This window comes from Geotrypetes seraphini, chromosome 11, assembly GCF_902459505.1.
Source record: "Geotrypetes seraphini chromosome 11, aGeoSer1.1, whole genome shotgun sequence".
Classification (NCBI taxonomy): domain Eukaryota; kingdom Metazoa; phylum Chordata; class Amphibia; order Gymnophiona; family Dermophiidae; genus Geotrypetes; species Geotrypetes seraphini.
The window spans coordinates 54935919-54957554 of record NC_047094.1 but is presented as its reverse complement, the minus strand read 5'-3'; the positions used below and the strand labels follow the sequence as shown (position 1 = coordinate 54957554).

General features: G+C 43.7%; 1 protein-coding gene across 1 annotated transcript in view; it reads left to right on the top strand.

Moving 5' to 3' along the window:
• RAB40C (RAB40C, member RAS oncogene family) overlaps nucleotides 1-20694 on the top strand; it is a 93438-nt gene extending 72744 nt beyond the window's left edge. Inside the window, exons 5-6 of the mRNA XM_033914051.1 lie at nucleotides 5988-6210; nucleotides 14704-20694. Of these exons, the coding sequence (XP_033769942.1) occupies nucleotides 5988-6210; nucleotides 14704-14987 (507 nt within the window). The 3' untranslated portion in view covers nucleotides 14988-20694. The remainder of the gene's footprint in view (nucleotides 1-5987; nucleotides 6211-14703) is intronic.
• Nucleotides 20695-21636: the final 942 nt, after the last annotated feature.

Genomic DNA, 21636 nt, shown 5'->3' with positions numbered 1-21636 from the left:
TTCTTGTGAAGCTCGTACATCGACATTTCTGAACCTGCAGTTGGACTGCTGTAGTCTTCAATGTTGGGTCACAAGATGAAGAACTTCATACGTTTCATTATGGCAGATGAGGAAAACGTGTCTGAGAATATGCCAGAGGTGTGTGATTGAATTTTTTGGGCGGAGGCAGATTTGCATGTTTTCGTACATTGGACTGTTGTTTGGAATGTGGGTCATAATGATGAAGCCATGATTCGTTACACATCGCAATCGACGTCTGGAAATCAAGAATCCTCTCCAAAACGTAAGAAGTTCTTCCTCTCGCTGTGACCCAACAATGAAGATTATGGCAGTCCAACTGCATGTCAGAAACATCAATGTATGAGCTTCACAAGAACCAGCACAGTGTTGTCACGTCTAGTTCTTGGAAAGAAAAAGAGGCAATCTAATTACTTTTCAATAAGCCCTCGTATTAATTTCAGGCCTTTTCCCAAACTAGATGAACTTGGAAATTTGTTTTAATTAAGTCACTGAATATGATGTCTGGGACATCAACTGGAAACATATCGGAACAAAAAAATCAGTCTTGATAGTGTTTTCTGTTTTTGAGTGTTAACATAAGAACATAAGCAGTGCCTCTGCCGGGTCAGACCACAGGTCCATCCTGCCCAGCAGTCCGCTCCCGCGGCGGCCCAAACAGGTCACGACCTGTCTGTATCACCAGAAGGGGCTCCCTTGCCACCTTGGTTTCTCATTTAAGTCCTGTCTTCCTATCGAAGTCCTAACCCTCCGGTCTTGCACATGCACGACCTGGTTTGGTTTCTATACTCATTACCTGGTTAGCTTTCTATACTTGTTACATCCCAGCTCCTCCCTCAGTATCCCATGATCCCTTTATCCTTCAGGAATCCGTCCAATCCCTGTTTGAATCCCTGTACCGTACTCTGCCTGATCACTTCCTCCGGTAGCGCATTCCAAGTGTCCACGACCCTTTGGATGAAAAAAACTTCCTTGCGTTTGTCTTGAACCTATCTCCCTTCAGTTTCTCCGAATGCCCCCTCGTACCTGTTGTCCCCTTCAGTCTGAATAATCTGTCCCTATCCACCATCTCTATGCCCCTCATGATCTTGAAGGTCTCTATCATATCTCCCCTGAGCCTCCTCTTTTCCAGAGAGAAGAGCCCCAGCCTATCCAACCTCTCGGCTTATGGGCAGTGTTCCAGCCCTTTTACCATTTTCGTTGCTCTTCTTTGGACTCTCTCAAGTACCGCCATGTCCTTCTTGAGGTGCGGCGACCAATACTGAACGCAGTATTCCAGATGTGGACGCACCATCGCTCGATACAATGGCATGATGACTTCCCGTGTTCTGGTTGTTATGCCCTTCTTTATGATGCCAAGCATCCTGTTGGCTTTTTTCGAGGCTGCTGCGCACTGTGCAGATGGCTTCAGTGATGCATCCACCAGCACACCCAAGTCTCTCTCAAGTCTGCTGTCTCCCAATAATACCCCCCCCCCAATTTGTAGTTGAACAACGGGTTCTTTTTCCCTATATGCATGACCTTGCATTTGTCCACGTTAAAGCTCATTTGCCATTTGTTTGCCCAGTCTTCTAGCTTGTCCAGGTCTCTTTGTAGGTCCTCACACTCCTCCCTGGTCCTAACTCTGCCGCACAGTTTGGTATCGTCTGCAAATTTTATAACCTCGCACTTTGCCTCCTTTTCCAGGTCATTGATAAATATGTTAAAGAGTAACGGTCCCAGCACCGACCCCTGTGGTACACCGCTTGTGACTCCCTGCCAGTCAGAATATTGACCCTTTACTCTGACCCTCTGCAATCTGCCCGACAACCAGTGCTTGATCCATCTGTGCACATCCCCTCCCACCCCGTGGTTCCACAGCTTCTTAAGCAGCCTCTCATGTGGCACCTTGTCGAAAGCCTTTTGAAAATCGAGGTAAATGATGTCTATGGGTTCCCCATTGTCCACCCGACTGCTTATTCCCTCAAAGAAGTACAGAAGGTTCATTAGGCACGACCTTCCCTTACAGAATCCGTGCTGGCTTGTTCTCAATAGGTCATTCTTCTCGATGTGCTCGCAAATGCCGTCCTTGATCATAGCTTCCACCATCTTCCCTATAATTGAAGTCAGGCTCACCGGCCTGTAGTTCCCGGGGTCACCCCTCGATCCCTTCTTGAAGATAGGTGTGACATTCGCCAATTTCCAGTCCTCTGGTACCTCACCAGTTTTCAAGGATAGGTTGCAAACATGCTGGATTGTGCACGCTATTTCTTGTCTTAGTTCCTTCAGAACCCTTGGGTGGATCCCGTCCGGGCCCGGTGATTTGCCGCATTTTAGCCTGTCTATCTGTTTGAGGACATCCTCCTTACTTACCTCTATGTGATCCAATTTTTCAGCCTGTTCCCCACTCATGAGCTCCTCTGATTCCGGTATATTAGATGTGTCCTCACTCGTGAAAACCGACGAGAAGAACGTGTTCAACCTCTATTCTGTTTGGCCAGTAGATGTAATAAGACTGCCAGACCTCTTAGATCCAAAAGATGTGGAATGATTAGTCCTGTTTCTCAGACAGGTTCAGACTTCAGAGCTTAACCGAGCATAGTAGTGGGAGGAAAACTGTTAGAGGTGTAGATTGTGTTATAGTATGAAGGAGTACATTAAGTAGTTTTCCATAGTATCTTTTATGCAAAAGAATCTCAACAGTGCTGTAATCATATAATATATGTGACCATCTCTAGGAAAAGGGGATCAAAGTGACCAGAAACAAAAACGGGGTTTAATGAATTTGTCATACAACAGTACAAACCCCATCCTTTTATATGAAAAAAAGTGGACAGAAGTCCAAATGTAACATTTTTGAGACTATTTATTAAAATCTTGTTATACTATAGAAACATAGAAACATGATGGCAGATAAAGGTCAAATGGCCCATCTAGTCGGCCCATCTAGTAACCATTATCTCTTTCTATCTCCGAGGTCAAAGAAGTTCACAGAATTAAATCTTTAAAAACATTAAAAGTATGAAAAGGATTTGCCAGTTTTGATAACAGAATTGATAGACTAAATCATAGTTCACATTCACATGCAAGACAGTCTGTGCCGTAAGAGCCCACTACTCAGGAATATTAAAAGTCATTTTGAAGAAATTGGACCTATGACATGAAAATTCTGCCATTCTTAACATTTTGAGTCCACTGCTTGTCACCTTTTTCCCAGAGATAGTTACATGTACATGTGAAATACTCAAGAGTCACCATTTGGTTCTAGTAGTTAAAGGCAAGAATTAGTATTCATAATCAAGAGAGAAAAGAAGAGATTGGATAAGGACACTGATAGGTCTTTACAGATAGGGATGCAAATTAAACATTTTAAGTGGTAGTTAAAACATTACAGCTTAGTCATTTAATGGTGTAAAATGTTCTTGTGCTACTTTCAGGGTCCTGGAGGTATGCTTAGGTTATCAACTGCTGGCTTCTGGTTTCCCTTTCCCACCATGCTGCATGATTCTCCATGCTGAAGCAGGATGGCCAAGTATTGGCCAACCCAGCAAGCACATGGACACACATTAATACTGAATAGACAATCTGGGAGTGATAGCTGTGTGGGCATATGAGGGAGCTCTCCACAGCTGCAGGAATCTTTCTGTATTTATTGCATAACTATTGTTTAAGCCCGTTACATTAACGGGTGCTAGAGTAGATGTCTGTTTGTCTGGGGGTTTTTTTTGTCTATCTCTCCTTGGACGCTCTCTGTCTGTCATTCTTTCTGTCTGTGTCTCTCTCTCTCCTTGGACGCTGTCTGTCTGTCTTTCTTTCTGTCTCTGTCTGCCAGGCCCCCTGCCTGCCTGTATTTCTCTGTTGCGCCATGCCTGCCTGTCTCTCCATGGCCCCCTTCCTATGTCCATAGTGTCCCATCCTATGTCCTTAGTGCCCTCAGTGCCACCTTCCTATGTCCTTAGTGTCCCATCCTATGTCCTTAGTGTCCCATCCTATATCCTTAGTGCCCTCAGTACCTCCTTCCTATGTCCTTAGTGCCCTCAGTGCCTCCTTCCTATGTCCTTAGTGCCCTCAGTGCCTCCTTCCTATGTCCTTAGTGCCTCCAGTGCCTCCTTCCTATGTCCTTAGTGCCTTCAGTGCCTCCTTCTCATATCCTTAGTGCCCCCAGTGTCTCCTTCCTGTGTCCTTAGTGTCCTCAGTTCCCCTTCCTATGTCCCTCATTGCCTTCCAGACTTTGTCCCCCCCCACGAAGCCAGCCTGCCTCCCTCCCAACCCCCTCTGCAGTAGAACTCTTGAGCAGCATCTTTCCATTTGTACCCCCCTTCCCCCCGTACAGTAGAACCCAGCATTTTTCTGTCCCTCCCTCCCTCCCCCCTGTGCAGTAGAACAGTTGTGTAGCATGTTTCTATCTCCCCCCCCCGCCACTACCGCCGCCGTGCAGCAGACCCCACTGGCCCTCTCACTGCGAGACGACCTACAAACCTCCCGGTTCCAGCAGCGTCCGCAGCACTCTAAACACGCTGCTTCACAGCCTTCTACTGCCCATGATTTCTTCTGCCGCTTCTCTGTCTTGATGTCATCAGGGACGAGGCATAGGAAATCGGGGCAGTAGAAGGCCGCTGGAGCCGGGAGGTTTGTGGTCATCTTGCGGTGGGAGGGTCAGATGGGAGCGTCAATGGGGGCTCAGGTGCGCCGGGGGAGCGACGACGACGACGAACTGCCTTACAGTGAGTGAGGGAGGGGGGAGTCGAAGTGCGCATGCGCACTCCTACCTGCCACGGACATACGGATCACGGAACACGCAGATAGGAGTGCGCATGCGCGCTTAGGGTTTTATTATTATAGATTAATCAACTGTTTAAATATTTGCATCAGTGGAAAAAGATCTGCTATTATCTATGACTGAATCATGTGTCGGATCAGAAGAGAAAGTGATCCACAAGGCAACACTGGTGGCTGGAGGGAGAAAAATCAGTGCCAGAGATGAGTAGCGGGGAGACAAAGGTGAAAGGACCATAAATTTCTCTTATTCAGCTCCATTTCTTATTGAGGAAGGTAATTTTCCCCTTTCTGAGTGAGACTGTTAGAGGCTCCAACACAGTGACCCTGCCATATTTTTAAGTGTGAGTCAGGTGTTCGGTGGAGGTGGGGGGTGTTCAGCCGTGGGCAGGTGGGGAGGAGTGACTGGATGGCAGAAGGGACCGGGCATCCCTCCTGCCATAAGAGTTTGGCGGGTGGTTGACAGGAGCCCCGATAGCAGTCTCCTGTCCCGACCCAATTGCTCACCTTCATGCAAATTATTTGCATGCAAAAAAGATAGTGAATAAATCGGTTTAAAAATCGGCCAGAGAATCACTATCTTTAGTGAATCTGGGCTATTGGGTCTGTAGCCAGGAGGGCCACACTTTTCAAAAGAGCATCTGCCTGGCTATTCCGCATTAACACTTGGGAGCTTGGGGTTGCGGATTCAGGCGCTTGAGCACAGGCTGATTGGTCGAGAGGCTTGGTGGAGGTTGGCTGCATTCCCCTCCTCCCCCCCCCCACAAAGAAATCATATGAGAGCATGAGGGGGTCAAGGGTTTCAGGTTTTTGGACCCTGAATAAAAGGCAGCCAGAAGAGACAAGCCACTAGGCAGAAATCCCTTTTCCATTTCCAGCTGTAGCGAGAAGCTGATACAGGCATAGCATATGGCATATTTGCGAGTACAACACATTACTGTCTATGGGAAAATCAGGGTGGATCTGAATTCAGGTAAACTAAGGGTTTCTGAGAGTGTCCCAAGGGTCCCCCACCTCTAAAATCCTGTTTTCAGTAATTTTGAAATGTTGGTTTTGCTCCCATGGGCCATTATTTCCTCCACATAACTAAATAAACTAAATTTCCAGGGAATCTGTCTGCTGAAAAGAAAAAGGTTTTGATATTGATTGTGGAATATAGTTTGTCAGTTTGGAAGGATGCATAAAGCCTGTCTTCTGTAAATGTGTTCTTTCAGCATGCCCCAGGGGTACCACGGATATTGGTTGGGAACCGGCTGCACCTGGCCTTCAAACGACAAGTGCCAACGGAGCAGGCACGTGCCTATGCAGAGAAAAATGGCATGACATTCTTTGAAGTCAGCCCACTGTGCAACTTTAATGTGATTGAGTCTTTCACAGAGCTATCACGCATTGTGCTGATGAGGCATGGCATGGAAAAGATCTGGAGACCCAACAAAGGTAAGCTCGTTCTTAGCACTCAGTGATCATCTCTGTTTTCCTCTCATCCCCCTGTCCAATAGTGGTAACTTTTAGCATTTTATCAGGGAACTGCACAATACTGTTGTAAGAGCAGCCAAGCAGTTCAGAGGACTGATTGTGAAAGGGTCAGAGCTTCTATGTATATCTCCAGTCATTTATAGGACTGAATGAGACATACAGAAAAAAGTAAATGGAAGCTAGTGTTTTGTTTTGGTTTTGTCCCAGCTGAATAGTAATGGAAGACAAAGCTGTTCTGGCACATACTAAAAGTTTGCTGTTCAGTTGCAACTCTGTCTTTAAATTCTTGCTGGAAAACAGTGTTAACAGCTGCCCCATATGTGGTGAAAGCACTTACGTGTGCTTCAGATTCTAGTCTGGACTCCTTGAAGAGCTTTTTCACCAGCATATGAGATCTTGTCTGGAAGAAGATTGCCACACAGTGGTCAATTAAGGGATATAGAATAAAAACTTTTTTTAGGATCTCCTGTTTTGGAAATTCCCTTCCTCACAAACTTCCTTGAATTCCCCATTCAGCACATAGCAAATCTATTACCTGAGGAGAAATTAAAAAAAATAATCTTTTTATTACTTTGTAAAGTTATTTTGCCAGTACACTGAGAGCACAGACTAGAAGGTAAATTTATGTATTTTATTTCCAAAACATATATCCTACATTATCTAAGCAGGTTATAAAGTAACACTCAAAACAAAATACAATTTTTAAATTATACAAAGCAGTTACTTTTTAACATGCCTGCTGTAGTTCTTAAATTTGTTTAATAGAACCAGTTCATGTTAAAGAAGAGAAAATTGCTAATCTCTAATTACCAATGCCTGTCAACCAAGCGTATAACTATCACTGCTACCCTTTATAGAAAGAGCTGAAGGGATGAAAGTTTCTGTAGTCATCAGTATTGGAATGGAAGATCAGAGGTGCTGACGGGGGTGTAGATTATGTCAATTTGTGAGAATGAAGGGAAGCAGTTGGTGAGAAAGATAGGATATGACTGCCGGGAGAGGATGACTTAAAATAGGAAACTCATTGGTGTGGAGGGCAGTTATCAGGTGAATGGCAATATTTAAAGTTGGGCCTGTTCTAAATTAGTCTCATATTCGGATGGAACATGCTTCCAAATAATCTTTGCTTCCCTCTTTTAGTTTATTTTGGTTTTCATTTATTCATTAAAGAGAAATGAATAAGATAAATATATAGAAGGTAGGGAAAATGAATTCTATGATTATTAAAGTTTATTTTAGTGCAATAGGTGTCATTCTGGGTAGTAGAGTATTCTCCCCTTGCTTGCGAGCCTTGCAGAAGGAATCCACTCCAGGTTTTCAACTCCACCTCCTCCAGAGGGCTTTGCTGCCCCCCTACAGTTTTTCCTTCTACTCATGAGCCAGCAGTTGTCTTTCTAATCTGCTCTATATATTTCTTTTATTGTCAGTATTTTTCATGATTTATAAGACTTTCGGTACACCAGAGCTCCCCAGTTCAGGGGAAAGCTCTGCCTGCGTGAAGAAGAAGCAGACTTGGGCTCTGCAGCTGGCAGGTTAATCCCTTGGGGACCTGTTTGGCCGGAAAATTTTGTGGAGCTTCAGGTCCGTATCCCTAGTAGCTTAGCTCACCTGCTGAATCACAGGGGCTTGATTGCAGGCTGTGAGGCATCCTCAGAGAGCTCAGCAAGGCTAGAGAATGATACAGTGACTGTTTTCCATGGTAAGCTGCGGTAAACCCAGAGGAATGGGGAAACATTTGGCCCGTTTGCTGTGGGTTCGGGAACAAGGCTTTTCACCGCCCTGCGGGAGCGATAAAGGGCCTTGTTCCCACAATAAAAGATGACTGCCGTGAGTTGCCTCCCATCCCACCTCCCCTCTTCTCCCAGCCAGCAGCCCCCCTCACAATCATGCATCTGTCAGCCTACCCCCCTCCCTCATGATCACGGGTCAAACGGAAAAAAAAAAAAAATGTTGCAACTCCCCTACCTTTGTGCCGCCCACCCTGAGCCTACCAGCCTCTTAGAAGCTTCATCGCCAAAGAGGCAATGTCGCAGACCTGCTCTGGGCCCTTCCTCTGGCTGAGTCCCTCCTTCCAATATAACTTCCAGTTTTGCTGGAAGATCCGGATTGCTTTGGTCTTATGGTATGGCTCTTGAGCGCATGGCGTTGGAACGTAAAGGATACTCAGAGGTAGCCATTGCTATTCTCCTCAGAGCCATGAATCCTACAATGGTCTCTGCTTATATTAAGGCTTGGTGCACAAAAGAGAAGGTGGGGCTGTTTAGTGCTCTGATCACAGTGGTGCTAGTCATCCTCCAAGCAGGTCTCAACATAGGCCTCACAGTGGTGTCACTCAGGGTTCAAGTGGCAGGCCTCTTGTGCTTCAGAGCCTAGCTCCTCATTCAGACATAGCCAGATTCCTAAAGGGGTCACTAAGGCTCAGACCACTGGTTAAACAACCATTTCTGATGTGGAACCTTAACGTGATTTTGCAAGGCCTCAGTCAGGCTCTGTATGAGCCTATTCAAGAGGCATCCTTGTTGGATCTTACCATCAACACTGTTTTCCTTGAGGCTATTACGTCAGCGAGAGAGTCTCAGAGCTGCAGACACTATCATGCAGGGAGCCCTTCTTCAAGGTCACGGAGGCAGGAGTTTCCTTCTGCATAGTCCTATCCTTTTTGCTGAAAGTAATTTCAGCATTTCATGTCAATCAAGAGGTAAGCTTACCAGTGTTCCAGACCACAGGGTCAAAGAAAAAGGACCATATTCTGAGAAATCTGAATATGTGAGCCCTCCTATGTTATCCAGATAACATAGGTGAGCCCTCCTATGTTATCTGGAGGTCACCAGTGAGTTCCAATTGTCAGACCATCTATTTGTTCTCACCAGTCAGGCTAGATGCAGTAGACCGGCATCTAAGGCTACCATTTCAAGATGGATATAGATGGCCATCTCAGTATTTATTGCTTGTGGTATTCAGTCGCTGATCTCCTAGAAAGCACATTCCACAAGATGTTTAGCCGGTTTAACGTGGCAGTATTTGACTTTGCCATGCAAATGTATTACAACAAGCTCATTAATATTTAAACAAGCACTCCAAGCAATTCGCTATCATCTCCAAGTGCAGCACCAGCCGGTCTGGGGGTGCTGGTGCTGTGAAAAGTGCTTCTCGGGCATTTGTTTCTGGCTGTGGCTCATGATAATATATTTTTTTTTTTTTTTAATACACCATTCACATAAATTAGAGTAGTATAATAGTTGGGAGGAGGGGAAATCTAAAAAGCACGCATCTTGGTCACATGTATTAAAGGTGTGTCTTATGCACGCTTGTTGAAAGCTGACGCACCTCCCCTCTCTTCCTTTCCCCTCCATCCAATAGCGTGGCATGCCTATGATTGACACAACAATGTAGTCTAACAGCTACAGCCACATGTGACATGCACCTATGGCATGTGCAAATATTTCACTCCAATAAGGCATGCCCACGATATGCATGCCTATGGCATAGCTTTTCCCAGCACATGCACACATTTACACCTCTTTATATGGACTATTCTGTGCATGTGCCAGTCGCTATCACCAGCATCTCATCTCATCGTCTGTAAATTAGGTGAACCTCTGCTAACCTAATTTGCATGTGCGGTTCTTCAAGAATGACTCATCCTTTTGAAATCATTATTTACATTTGCAACAGCAGCCCATTGGATTTCACTGGTGATATTAGAGAATCCAGCCCCCAGTCAGGGATGGGGAGAGAAGTAATGAGTTATCTATTTCATTCCAGTATGATTCAGGGGCTACTTTGTTTCTATAATAAAAGGCTACTCAGAGGGTCAGTTTAGTTATTGATCTCTCTTTCCAGATGACTAGATGCACTAAATTCACCAGTTGCCTAACGATCATTGCTAAACCACCTGTCCCTGTCCATCCACATATCTCAAGTAGTTTCTACCTCCTTCTACTACCTCCACCAACTGAGAAGGATCAAGCCCTACATCTCCAAACCAGACCTAGCCCAACTCCTCTATGACTATGTTCTTGCCAGGATGGATTACTGCAACTCCATATTTAATGGAGTGGCCAGAAAGGATCTCAAATGCCTCCAGGGTGTACAAAATGTAGCAATCCGCCTCCTACACAACCTCAACTACCACTGGCTTACGATCAAGCACATTCAAGGCCCTGGTAATAGCACATAAAAGAATCTACGCCACCACCCCAGCCTACTTAGGATCCACACTAACCCTGTATACCCCCACCCACCTGCTCCACTCTGAAATGGAGAGACACCTATGCATCCCACCAGGAAGGTCTCTCCTGTTAGAAACTGCCCACAAATGCTCCTACAGCCACTTCATCCCCCAACTCTGGAATCAACTCCCCCGCAAATCAGATTACAGAACTCATTGATGACCTTCAGGAAAGTGGTGAAGACCCTCCTCTTCAACTAAAATTCCAACTGCAATCAGCCCCCCTTCCCCCCTTAAATTCCCCATTCCTTTCTGCACTCTCCTCTCCATTCTTCTTAACTTGTACTTAAGTTGCTGTACAATCGTTGTACTGTCCAAATGTATTCCACTGTGAATGTTGGCTTGTAACCCGTTCTGATCTACTGGGAGGATGGGATAGAAATCTGATTAAATAAATAAATCATAACTGTCGACCCATTGCATAAAACGGCTCACTGCATGGTTTTCTGCGCGATCGCTTATTCTCCAACTTAGCCGTTCAAATTAGGTAAAATGCAAACTAGCTAGTGATGCGATGCACAAAAAAAAGGTTTGGGGGAGGTACCTGGGGCTGTTGGGGAGTGGGGATCCTGGTGGCAAGAGGAAGTAGACATCCTTTCTGCAGATTTAAAATACAAAGGATCGGAGGAAGAGGCTGCAGCATGGGGAAAGGGGGGCGGGTTTTTGTTTTGGTTTTTAATAGGCAAAGCTCATACGCCTATTAAAAAAACAAATAAACAGCTGATTGGTTTCCCTTGCCAACTCCAAAGCAGGAGCCAGCAGGGGAAACCCCAATTCAAGCCTACAGCTGGATCTGAGCTGTCAGTTTCCTGTCAGTGCCTGAGCCAATCAGTGTTCAGGCACTAACAGGAAAGTAAGGCTATGACAGCTCAGACCCTGTTAAGTTTTGCACAGGAAACGAGTTTCCCTGCTATGCATTACACGGAGTTCTCATTAGAATACTAATGAGCTCCTTGTATTGCATTTATATAGGATTCTTGGTGGCTGCTACTGACGATCGGTAGCAGCCAAGGAGAAACCTTCTGTGCATTGGAAAGAGAGTTTCCTTGCAAAAAAGAATGGTTAAAACCAGTCTTACTTGCAAGGAAACCTTTTGTGCATCAGGGCCTTAATCTCTAAGAAATTGCTAGGAATTTACTTGCAAGACACTGGAAAACATAATCATCTGCATTATCAGGGGATTTCACCCATGAGTATGGTTGGTGAGTGCTGTTTTCAGAGAACAGCTGCTATAGATAAGCAGCTTAGCTTTATAAGTTGGACACAAATTGGAAATAGCTTTGCGAAAAGTTGCATTTTTTTTTTTCCTATACATCAGTGTTTCGCAAACCGTGTGCCATAGCAGAGTGGTGCACCTCAAAGAAATTCTGGGTGTGCCATGAGAGATTGCAGAATTTTACTTTTTTAAAAATTTCCTTTCATAAGTATACACTAGAATAGATGACACGTACGTTGCGTACACAAAAGTCTGTCAATGTAATGAGCATTTGTGTGCGTAAGGATTAGAGAATGACACTGGGACAAATTTTTCCCCTTCCCTGCGGGAACTCATTTTCCAGTCATGGTGAGTTCTTTTCCTGTCCCTGCCCCATTCCTGCAAGCTCTGTTCTCATCTAGAGAATGACACGGTGACAAAATTCATCACCGTTCCCGTCCCCGCGGATAACCGCGGGAAACCATCTTCATGTCATTCTTTAAGGAGAGAGGGATGAATCAGAGTATAATTAGCCACAACCACTGACCCGCAAGCTTTGCTTTGAATAATGCTGGTGTAGAAGGACAGAAGATGAAATAGACACTAGAAAATTACATGGGTTTATTTCCCGCGGTTATCCGCGGGGACGGGGACGGTGATGAATTTTGTCACCGTGTCATTCTCTATATCTCATCTGCACAAACCTCAAACACTTTGGCCCTGATTCTGTATAGGACGCCCAGGAGAGGTGTCCTATACAGAATCGAGCCTACACTAACCCTGATTCTGTAACCGGTGTCCATGTTACAGACGACAGTTAGAGAATCGGGTTAGATTAGACGCGGCCGCTACGCTTATCGTGGAAGCCGGACCCCCTCTGGACCCCCCATGCTAAAGACCTCCCTCCCATGACTCCCCTAACCTCTCCCCCAACTAACCTCCCCCCAACTAACCTTTAAATGTTGGTCGGCTGGACGGGTCTTGCTGCCGTCCAGCCGACAGGCCCGCCTCGTCGAAATGAGACGGGCCCGCCCCTTCCAGGCCCATCCCCGCATAGCAGGTCCACCCATCCCCCACTAATCCTAAGGCCTGATTGGCCCAGGTGATTAAGGATACAACTACCCAGACAAGCATCATTCTTTGATGTGACTGGTCCTTGAAAACTAAGAGCAAGTAATTTTATTTTTTATGCAGTAGTTATCCTAATTTGAGCAACAAAGAAATCAAGGCCATTTAAATCTTCTTATCTTTGCAAACTTGGATTTTCAACTCTGACAGAAGTTAAATTGAGAAAAAGAGAACGACTCAGATGGTGGATAATGAAATGCGTGTTTGCTTGTCGACTATGGAGCCGCATTTTTAGTTAATTTGCACTCAAAAACGAGCACATCCATCACATCGATTAGCAATTCTATTCTATCTACTTTAGTTTCACAGTTGTTGCAATTACGCATACGTAGCTTAAAAAACTTTAAATAAATAATTCTCTAATTTAATATTTTATTGGTTTAGCTATGTTATAATTTCAATTATAATATGCCGTGAAAAAATTTGCTCTGTTTAGTGCGCCAGAGCTAAAAAGGTTTGAGAAACACTGCTATATATCAAAGGTGCCATGGGCACTGGGATTTTAGGATAATCCCTAATGAATATGAATGAAAGATTTGCATGCTTGTCACTTCCATTATTTACAGATCTCTCTCAAGCATGTTCATTAGGTATCCTGAAAATCTGACTGACCTGTAGACCTCTAGGTAAGGTTCAAGTACCCCTGCTATACGTCATCAGAAGTTGTAGCATTTTCTTTGACCAATATATGGGAGAAATAGGAATAAATGCACAGTTTATATACTTTCCTAATTGACATCTGAGAGAAGAGAGAAGAAATAATGGAGAGCTGTGTATGAAGAATAAAGTTTAAAAATGCCTAACTATATGGGTAGGAGAAGAGAACAAAACATATCTTTGTGCATATCAGCAGGAGCATAACCATAGGTGGGCTGGAGCCAGTGCTCTCTCTAAGGCAGTATATCGTAAACTGTGCTTCTCCTGAGATTTCAGGTATGCTGTGGCACACTGGGGAGGAGGAAAGGTGCCAGCTGATTGCCTAGAGGATGTGCCTCTCACTGTGAGAGGCACATCTTGTAGGCAATCAGCCAGCGCCGCCTCTTCACTAGCCCTCTTTCCTGTTGACAACACACACACACCCCAGTAGCTCAGGGCCCTTCTGAAGACCCTTCATGCATGCGCGTGACATCACAGTGATGTCACGTGTTTCTAGGTGGCTGAAACCGCAGCCACTACGGTTAGTGTGCTATGGCTCGAGAAAGATTGCGAGACACCGCTCTAAGGCTTGGCCGGGTGCATGCAGATTTTTCTCATGTAAGCAACAAGTTCTAAAAATGAATATTTTTCCAGATTTGCAAGTATTTTTGTTAGCAACCATGTAAAATCTGTGAGTGATGCTCCTAGAATGTATGAGGAAACATAGGCTGGAGCCTACTTACTTAGAGCTCAGGCCTATATAGTAGGTGGTAGAGATCCCTAAGCTTCACCAGCTGAAAACTACAACCTCCAGTCCTCCACCAAGCTCTACAATCAGCAGCAGCATTCCTGAACCTAAGCTGGCTCATAGCACATACTTCTCATGCATGTGTGAAAGCTGGCCATGCTAGGTGCTGGTTCAGGAACACTGCTGCCTAGCTGACTTCAGAGCTTGGCAGTGGTGTGTTGTGGGCCATTGGATGCCTCTGGAAGAGGTTTGAACTGGTGGAGTTTGAGGATCTCTACCAGCAATTTTTATTATGAATTGGGGGAGGGGGTAAAAAGGGTGAATGAGCAGAGAGAATATTTTGTGCCCACCTGTTCTGCCCCTAGGCAGGCCCAAAATTTGCTGTCTGGCTGTACTGCATACCAAATACAGTATTTAATCACTGTACAAACTTTGTTGCTGGCTAAGAGATCTCATGCTAGGAATTAAATGAGCCTCTTTCTCTCAACTCTCTCTGACCTTTCTCTCTCTGTACAGTTTTCAGCTTACAGGACCTCTGCTGCCGTGCTATCGTCTCCTGCACACCTGTCCACCTCATTGACAAGCTTCCCTTGCCTGTTGCCATCAAGAGTCATCTGAAATCCTTCTCCATGGCCAATGGTATGAATGCTGTCATGATGCACGGCCGTTCCTACTCAGTGGCAAGTGGCAGTGGAAGTGGCGGCAGCAGTAAGGGGAACAGCCTGAAACGTTCCAAGTCCATCCGCCCTCCTCAGAGCCCACCACAGAACTGCTCCCGAAGCAACTGCAAAATTTCTTAGCTACTGAATTACCCTCTCTATGCCAGTGCAGCATCTGCATGCTCACAAAGGATATATTGCAGTTCCTGGCTTAGGAAGTTTGAACTGACTAAATTCAGCCTTTAATGGCAGGAGGATTGAGCCATGCCAGAATGCTTTAGGATTTAACATCAAGAGTTTGACAGTGGAGAGCCTTATTTAGTATGGGGAAAGAAAACACATGGAAGGCATTAATTGAGAGCAAGAAAACAAGTCACGCCATGAAAGGATGGGAGCAGGGAGGTTATTTTTGACCCTTGACCTCCCTAGAGGCGCTTGGGATCCTCTAAAGAGAAGTTGCAGTTAAAAAGATGGCATGTTTTGCTCAGATTTGGACTGGTTGTTGCCAAAAGGAGCAAACAGAACCTCTGAGTTTGTAAAGGAAGCTGCTTGCTAGCTTTTTCTGTCTTATTTATAGATATATAAAATAACTGTTTTTAGGCATGTAACAACAGTCAGGGAAACTGTCTGGCATGCGTGTAAATAGGAGCACGTCACGTTCTTCTCCAGGTTGTCAATCTGGGGGAAGGAATGGGGGGGGGGTTAAGATTTTAAATACAACACTGCAGGCCATTTCAGATCATTTTTTGGCATTTATCCTCCTAGAGGAGATTTATTTGTCAGAAAGGCCAAATCAGCCTCTCTTGCTAGCTGAATTTTTTTTTTTTCTTGGGGTATAAGTCAGGAGAAGTGTTGGTGTCTGCCCTCTGGGAGAGAGGTGGGGCAGTAAAAGTAATTGGACACTTTGTTTTCAGTATTATATATTTTGGAGGCAAAGGAAGTGTTGGGAACATCAGACTTTACATAAGCCTTATGTCTTAGGGGATTTATAGGATTTTATTTCTGTTGTTGGAAAGGGCGAGAGGTTGGAAATGGTCTTGTATTTTAGGGAAAAGTAGCCCTACTCATCACGGATTTTTATGCATCACTACTTATATTCTAGACTTCAGAAAGCAATTTTTTAAAAGAAGATTTTTCATTCCAGACATTGTCCTATCTATTCCCAACACCCTCCCTCCCTCCAACCTGCTGCCATTAGACTCTCATCCCCCTGAAACAGGGTCAGGCTGGTGCAGAGCTGATGCTATAATTGCAGTGTTGCTGCTTCACACACATATCAACGGTGCATCGGTTTGTTCCAGTACAATAAATGAATAACATGGCAGAATACTCCAAGAGTTCTGTTCTTCAGACATTTGTGTACTATCCCTCGCAGAGTTGTAAAATCATATTTCTACCCAGGATTCAGTAAAGCCACATCACCAGATTTCAGTTCTGAGCAGTACAATAGGAACTGATGCCCTGGGGGAAACTGCTGTCACTTTTCCTACACTGACACCAAACTGATGCCTTGAATTGTGTGTAGCTGTTTAGAAAAAGGGCTTGGTGTTCAGTTATATTTTCTAAAATCAAAAGGTAACCTTAAAAATGAGGACTTTGTTCGAAAGATAATTGTTGAAAGAAAGTTTACTTGACTTTTTGGGATGTGCCCACACCGCACATAAACATTACCTTTGTATAAGGATTGAAGAGAGTTGGTAAGAAGCTCACTCCCTTCCATCTGCAGCAGGAAAGGGGTTGGTGCTTTTGCATTGCCCTTTCCCATCACCTTCAGCCATACTAGGAGGCTGGAGACTGAGCTCTTCTTCTGGAGCAGTCTCTGTGCTATGGGTAGAATGAAGCTATTGGTTCTGCACCTTTAGACTGATCTGCCCACGTCATTTTTGGTATTGTCTTATTTCTTTCAGTGCTTCAAACCTGCTTGAAACTCAATACCCCCTTTTCCCCGCCGTTTAAACCATTAACACCATGTGCTGCTCTTTCTAGATACTCCAGAATCTGGGAATGTAAAGCAGTGCCCTGTTCTAGACAAGTCATGACCACGATGCAGCATGTTACCAGGTAGAAGAATCTTAGGTAGACAGTTCAGATTGAAAGCATGTTCCTTTCCTAGCCATACTTAGAAAGCACTTTGCAGATAGCAGTAATATGTGTTGTATAATCCAGTCCAGGATCTAGCTGAGGTGCCCATGCCATTCCCTGTTTATTTTCATGTGTAATTGGCTTACTAAAATCCTGCAGTCTACTTTAAATGGGTTAAGTGCTAGATGACAGGAAATCATTGGCTACTATATTGTCAAACGGACAATAAACTAGCTAGTCAAATGCCTTCTATCACCTCTTTAATTCAGGGCAGTCATGTCAAAAGAGACATTATGTAAACAAAATTGCCATTATTTCAGTATTTTGTTTTAACCCAGTTTAGAATATTCACTTCTAATGCCAATAACCTGGGTCTCATCCTTCAAGAACCTCATGCAGGGAAATGCACAGGAGATCTCTTCCTTGGTATAAAAGAGCCCTGAGCAGTGATATACTGTACATCAAGCGAGAGAGGTGGAGCCTAGGTTTCATATTTTTACTCCTGTGATCCATAGGAGGAGGGAATCTGCTTTTTTTAACATTATTTATAAACTTTAAAAAAAAAAAAAAAAAAAATTTTAATTCAGAGTTCTTACAAAAAAAAATTTTTTTTTTTTAATTGTATTCATTTTACAAAGAAAATATATAAACTAGCATCAGATCCTTCTAAAGAAGGAAGTACCATATAAGGAAATCTCCAAATGTAAATTTTTGCATAGCTTAAATACTAGTTGAGGCATTGTCATTAGGTCATTGATTCTAAACAAGAAAACAAACTCAAATATTGTAATGAACAAAATAGGCCTGTCGAATGGACAAAACAGAATTATAAATTTCTTTATCAAAAAGAAAAGCTTTGAGGATATAGAACTTAAAAACTAATTTTATAGGTTCTGAGGCATTTTTTTGGAATTATAGGAAGACAGATCAGGTGTTCAGCGGTAGGTAAAAAGCTATGTAGCTGAGCTGTCTGTGACAAACTTCATATAAGTCACCCAGTAATTCCTTTCTCTTACTCTTCCGTTTCTTGCTTAAGACTGCTGTCAGAGTGATCTGTGAGCATTTTAAATAGAGGATGCCTTATCCAGTAGATGAAATCATTTTATGACCATCAATTCCATGGTAGGGATTTTAATTTTAAGAGGAAAGGCTCGTGGGTTGTGCTTAAAAGATTGGAGAAAGGTAGTGGGCTCCTCCTTTTGAAGGAGGGTGTCTGTGCTTGAAGTCTGAGTATGATAGAAGCCTTATGGCACAGCCTCTGTAACAAACCATGTTGGACCCTCTGCAGAATGCATCTTTAGCAGTGTCTGAAAGCTCAAAGCCAGAGACTGGGTAAGATAAAGATGGAGATGTCAACTACCAATGAAATGTACTGAGGGAAGCAGTGAGAAATAGCAATTTTGGTTTTAGAAAGTCTACAAGTATCAAATGTGGTTTCTGAGAAAAGAGAAAGTAAAAGTGGATTGGCGTATCCTCATTTCAAAACAATTTGGACCAAGATTAGTAAAATATGACTAAGATAATGGTAATTATCTGATGTCTGTCAAGGACCATCCTCCCTCATCCTTCCTTTCTAGTGGTTAGTATCCTACCGTGGAAAACACTTTGGGATGCACTTGGAGGGAATATTTGTTTTGGAATGTGTGTGGGATAATATAGAATGTTTAATTGGTTTTATTTTGTTCTTTCCAGTGTCCCTTTGGTGATGAAAGCCTGTCTGTGAAAGGAAACTGTTGGATTGCTTGTATGTGTTCTTGAGTTCATATTTGCAAGTTATTTAAACTGCTTTAGAAAGATACCATATATACTCAACTATAAGCGGAGAAATTTAGGGTTACAAAAAGCCCTAAAACTCCAGGGTCAACTTATACACAAGACCCACCACTGATCCTCCAACACCCTGAGGTAGCAATCCTTCCTCTCTCCCCTGCATGTATCGTCAGCCTTTTAGAAACCATAGAGATGGCTCCAGGACAGGTCGCAAGCAGCCTCGGAAGATCGCCGGCTGCTTGCGGCTGAAATTAGTAAAGTACAGGCAGGGGGCACTGACTGTTTGGAGGGAGGGAGGGAGAGAGGATCACACCATGGGGGGTGGGAGAGAGAGAGAGGCTTGCTAGCTGCTGCGGGGTATTGGAGACAAAAGAGGGAGAGTTTAGTGTTGGCTCAGGTGAGGGGTTACCTATATGGGATTTTAGACCATTTTTAGGTCTAAAATTGCCCCTTAGCCTATGCATGAGTTGACTTGTGGTCGATTATATACAGTACTTCTGCGTGGTTGGCAGAATTATCAGAGGATAACATTGTGATGTCACAATGCGTTATAGCATCTCAACATTCCAACTTAAATACAATTTAAGCTAAACAAAGTTAAGTCATTCCAAGAATTTCCTTGCATATTGTATATTCTGATTCACCTACACATTCACCTCAGCAGTTCACCCCCTATGCGAGTAGCTCCTCATCAAGTTGGTAGGTATCATTGAAGTATGATCAGTATTCTGTCTCAAAATAATTAAATTGTATTTAAATTCAAAGCTTTACAAAAGGGGGTCACATTTATGATAGTGGCTGTGGTTCAATAGGCGTTTCCTCTTATCCCGTGAAGGTTAAAGTGATGGGTTTTTATCCACTCACATTACTACCAATGCCTGTGTTTCATTTTCAGGATATCCTCATTATTAGTGGGCTTGGACTTTTCCTTGCTAAGTTATCCATATTTTTTCCCCCCGTGTTTTCTGCTTACCCCTTTTCTGTGCAGGTTATTCCATGCCATGCAGGCATCCTTGTGACCAATTACTTGAACTTTGCTCCTAAGTCTCATTTCTGTTGAGATATGGATTAAAACTCAAACAAAGTTGTAGGAAGAACCTCAGTAGCAATAATGAGAGGGGCAGATGGGGGAAACAAGGCTTATTTTACAGAAAGACACTAAAATGAATAAGAAGCCAGGCAGGATACATCTGAGAGGCCAAGAGGGCTGTCCAAAAGTGGGAATGTGTTTGCTGTCACCTTTCGTTGTTTATTTTGCTTCCGATTATTAATTGCCATGGGCAGCCTCTTTAATTTTCAGAGAACCTGGCATTTAACATTTATTATATATTGTCAAGCGGTGTTCCTCTCACAAAAGCCGCCTCCATTATGCTCTCATTTGCCGTGATGTCATGACAAGAGAGAACAGGACTTGGGCTCATAAACTGCTTTTATTTTACAGCAACAAAATGAGTCTGTCTTGCTTGTGACTCTGTTGGTCAGTGACCATGTGACTCTAGGTGATAAGTGAAAGGTGACTCATTCCTGGTTTCTTAGCTCATTTCATAAGGTGCAAGGCTTTGCTCCTTAGGCACTGAAGCCATGTGATTGTGTTCCATCTTGAGTAAGATTTTTGGAAACTAACTGATCCCAGCAAATGAAAGATTAAGTGGTCTGAGCAGAAAGAGCTGTTCCACCGCACCATAATAGAGTGGATGCAAACTGGCCAGGTCTCAGCAGTTACACATGTGGTCCAGCAGGTTTTGTTTCAGTGCCTTGTTATCACTGCAGGGACACTTCACAGATGCTTGAAAATGGTTTTAGAGTCAAAATGTTTAGAACACTAAAAAAAACACAACTGTGTTTAATTTTTAGCTGCTGCACACTTGTATCATTCCAGTCTTCCTTGTGGGACTGTTTGTATTTCTCTGTACAGGAAATGTTATTCAGTTGTGAAATACATCGGATTTTTTGTTGTATTTTCTAAATAAATTAATTTTTTTGTTTTAACTACTAAGCTGATGTGTAACTTTCTGTGTTCAAACCACAGTGCCCTTTCTGTGCTCATGAGCATGCTCAGATATTTATAACCCAAAGTGACCTACAGTTACTTATAGTAACAGGTGTTATCCAGGAACAGCAGGCAGATAGTCTCACAACCCACCCTCCTCCCCTGGTTCACTTCTTAGCTTGCTTATGGAACTGAGGAACTGCAAACCTACGTCAGACAGGAAAGCACTCACACATATGCGGTGCAGGCAGAAGTGAAGTTTCTAAAAACTTAGTGGTAATGCACTTTTAGAGCTGTACATACCGGGGCTCTGTGGATGATGTCACCCACATGTGAGAATATCTGCCTGCTGTCCCTGGTTAACCCCCGTTATGGTAAGTAACTGTACTTATTCTCCCTGCACTTAAAAAATATATATATATATTTCCAGTGCAATAGGTGACGCATTCTAGACAGATGGGTTACTCTCCATTCTCCAGAGTTGAGGCATGTAGAGCCACCTAACGGATGGATGTTTCTCATTCTTACAGCCTATCTTGGTAATATTTATTTCCAGCTGAGCAGTAGTCAGACAGCCACCACTATCCATATGAGTTAACTCGAACGGCAACCCTCACCAGGTGACTATTATAGCAATGGACTGCTGACCACCATTAAACCCCTGTGTTGAAAATAGGTATGATAAATAAATAAGGTAAAGTTACTCTAAGAATACATAATGTGTTGAGATGGGTACTCTATACATGGTAATCTTCAAATTAAAAATTGATTGTATGACTTAAAGAACCACTTGATGGAATAAAGAGTGCAGTTCAGATATCACTGGGCTGGCCCAAAATGCTTTCTACTGCCATGCCAAAGCCCCCAGGGTCAGGTGAGGATGCTGCAAAGCAACATTCACAAACACTACGAGAAGAGTTGTCCTCTGCATGGAAGCTGGAATTGGCA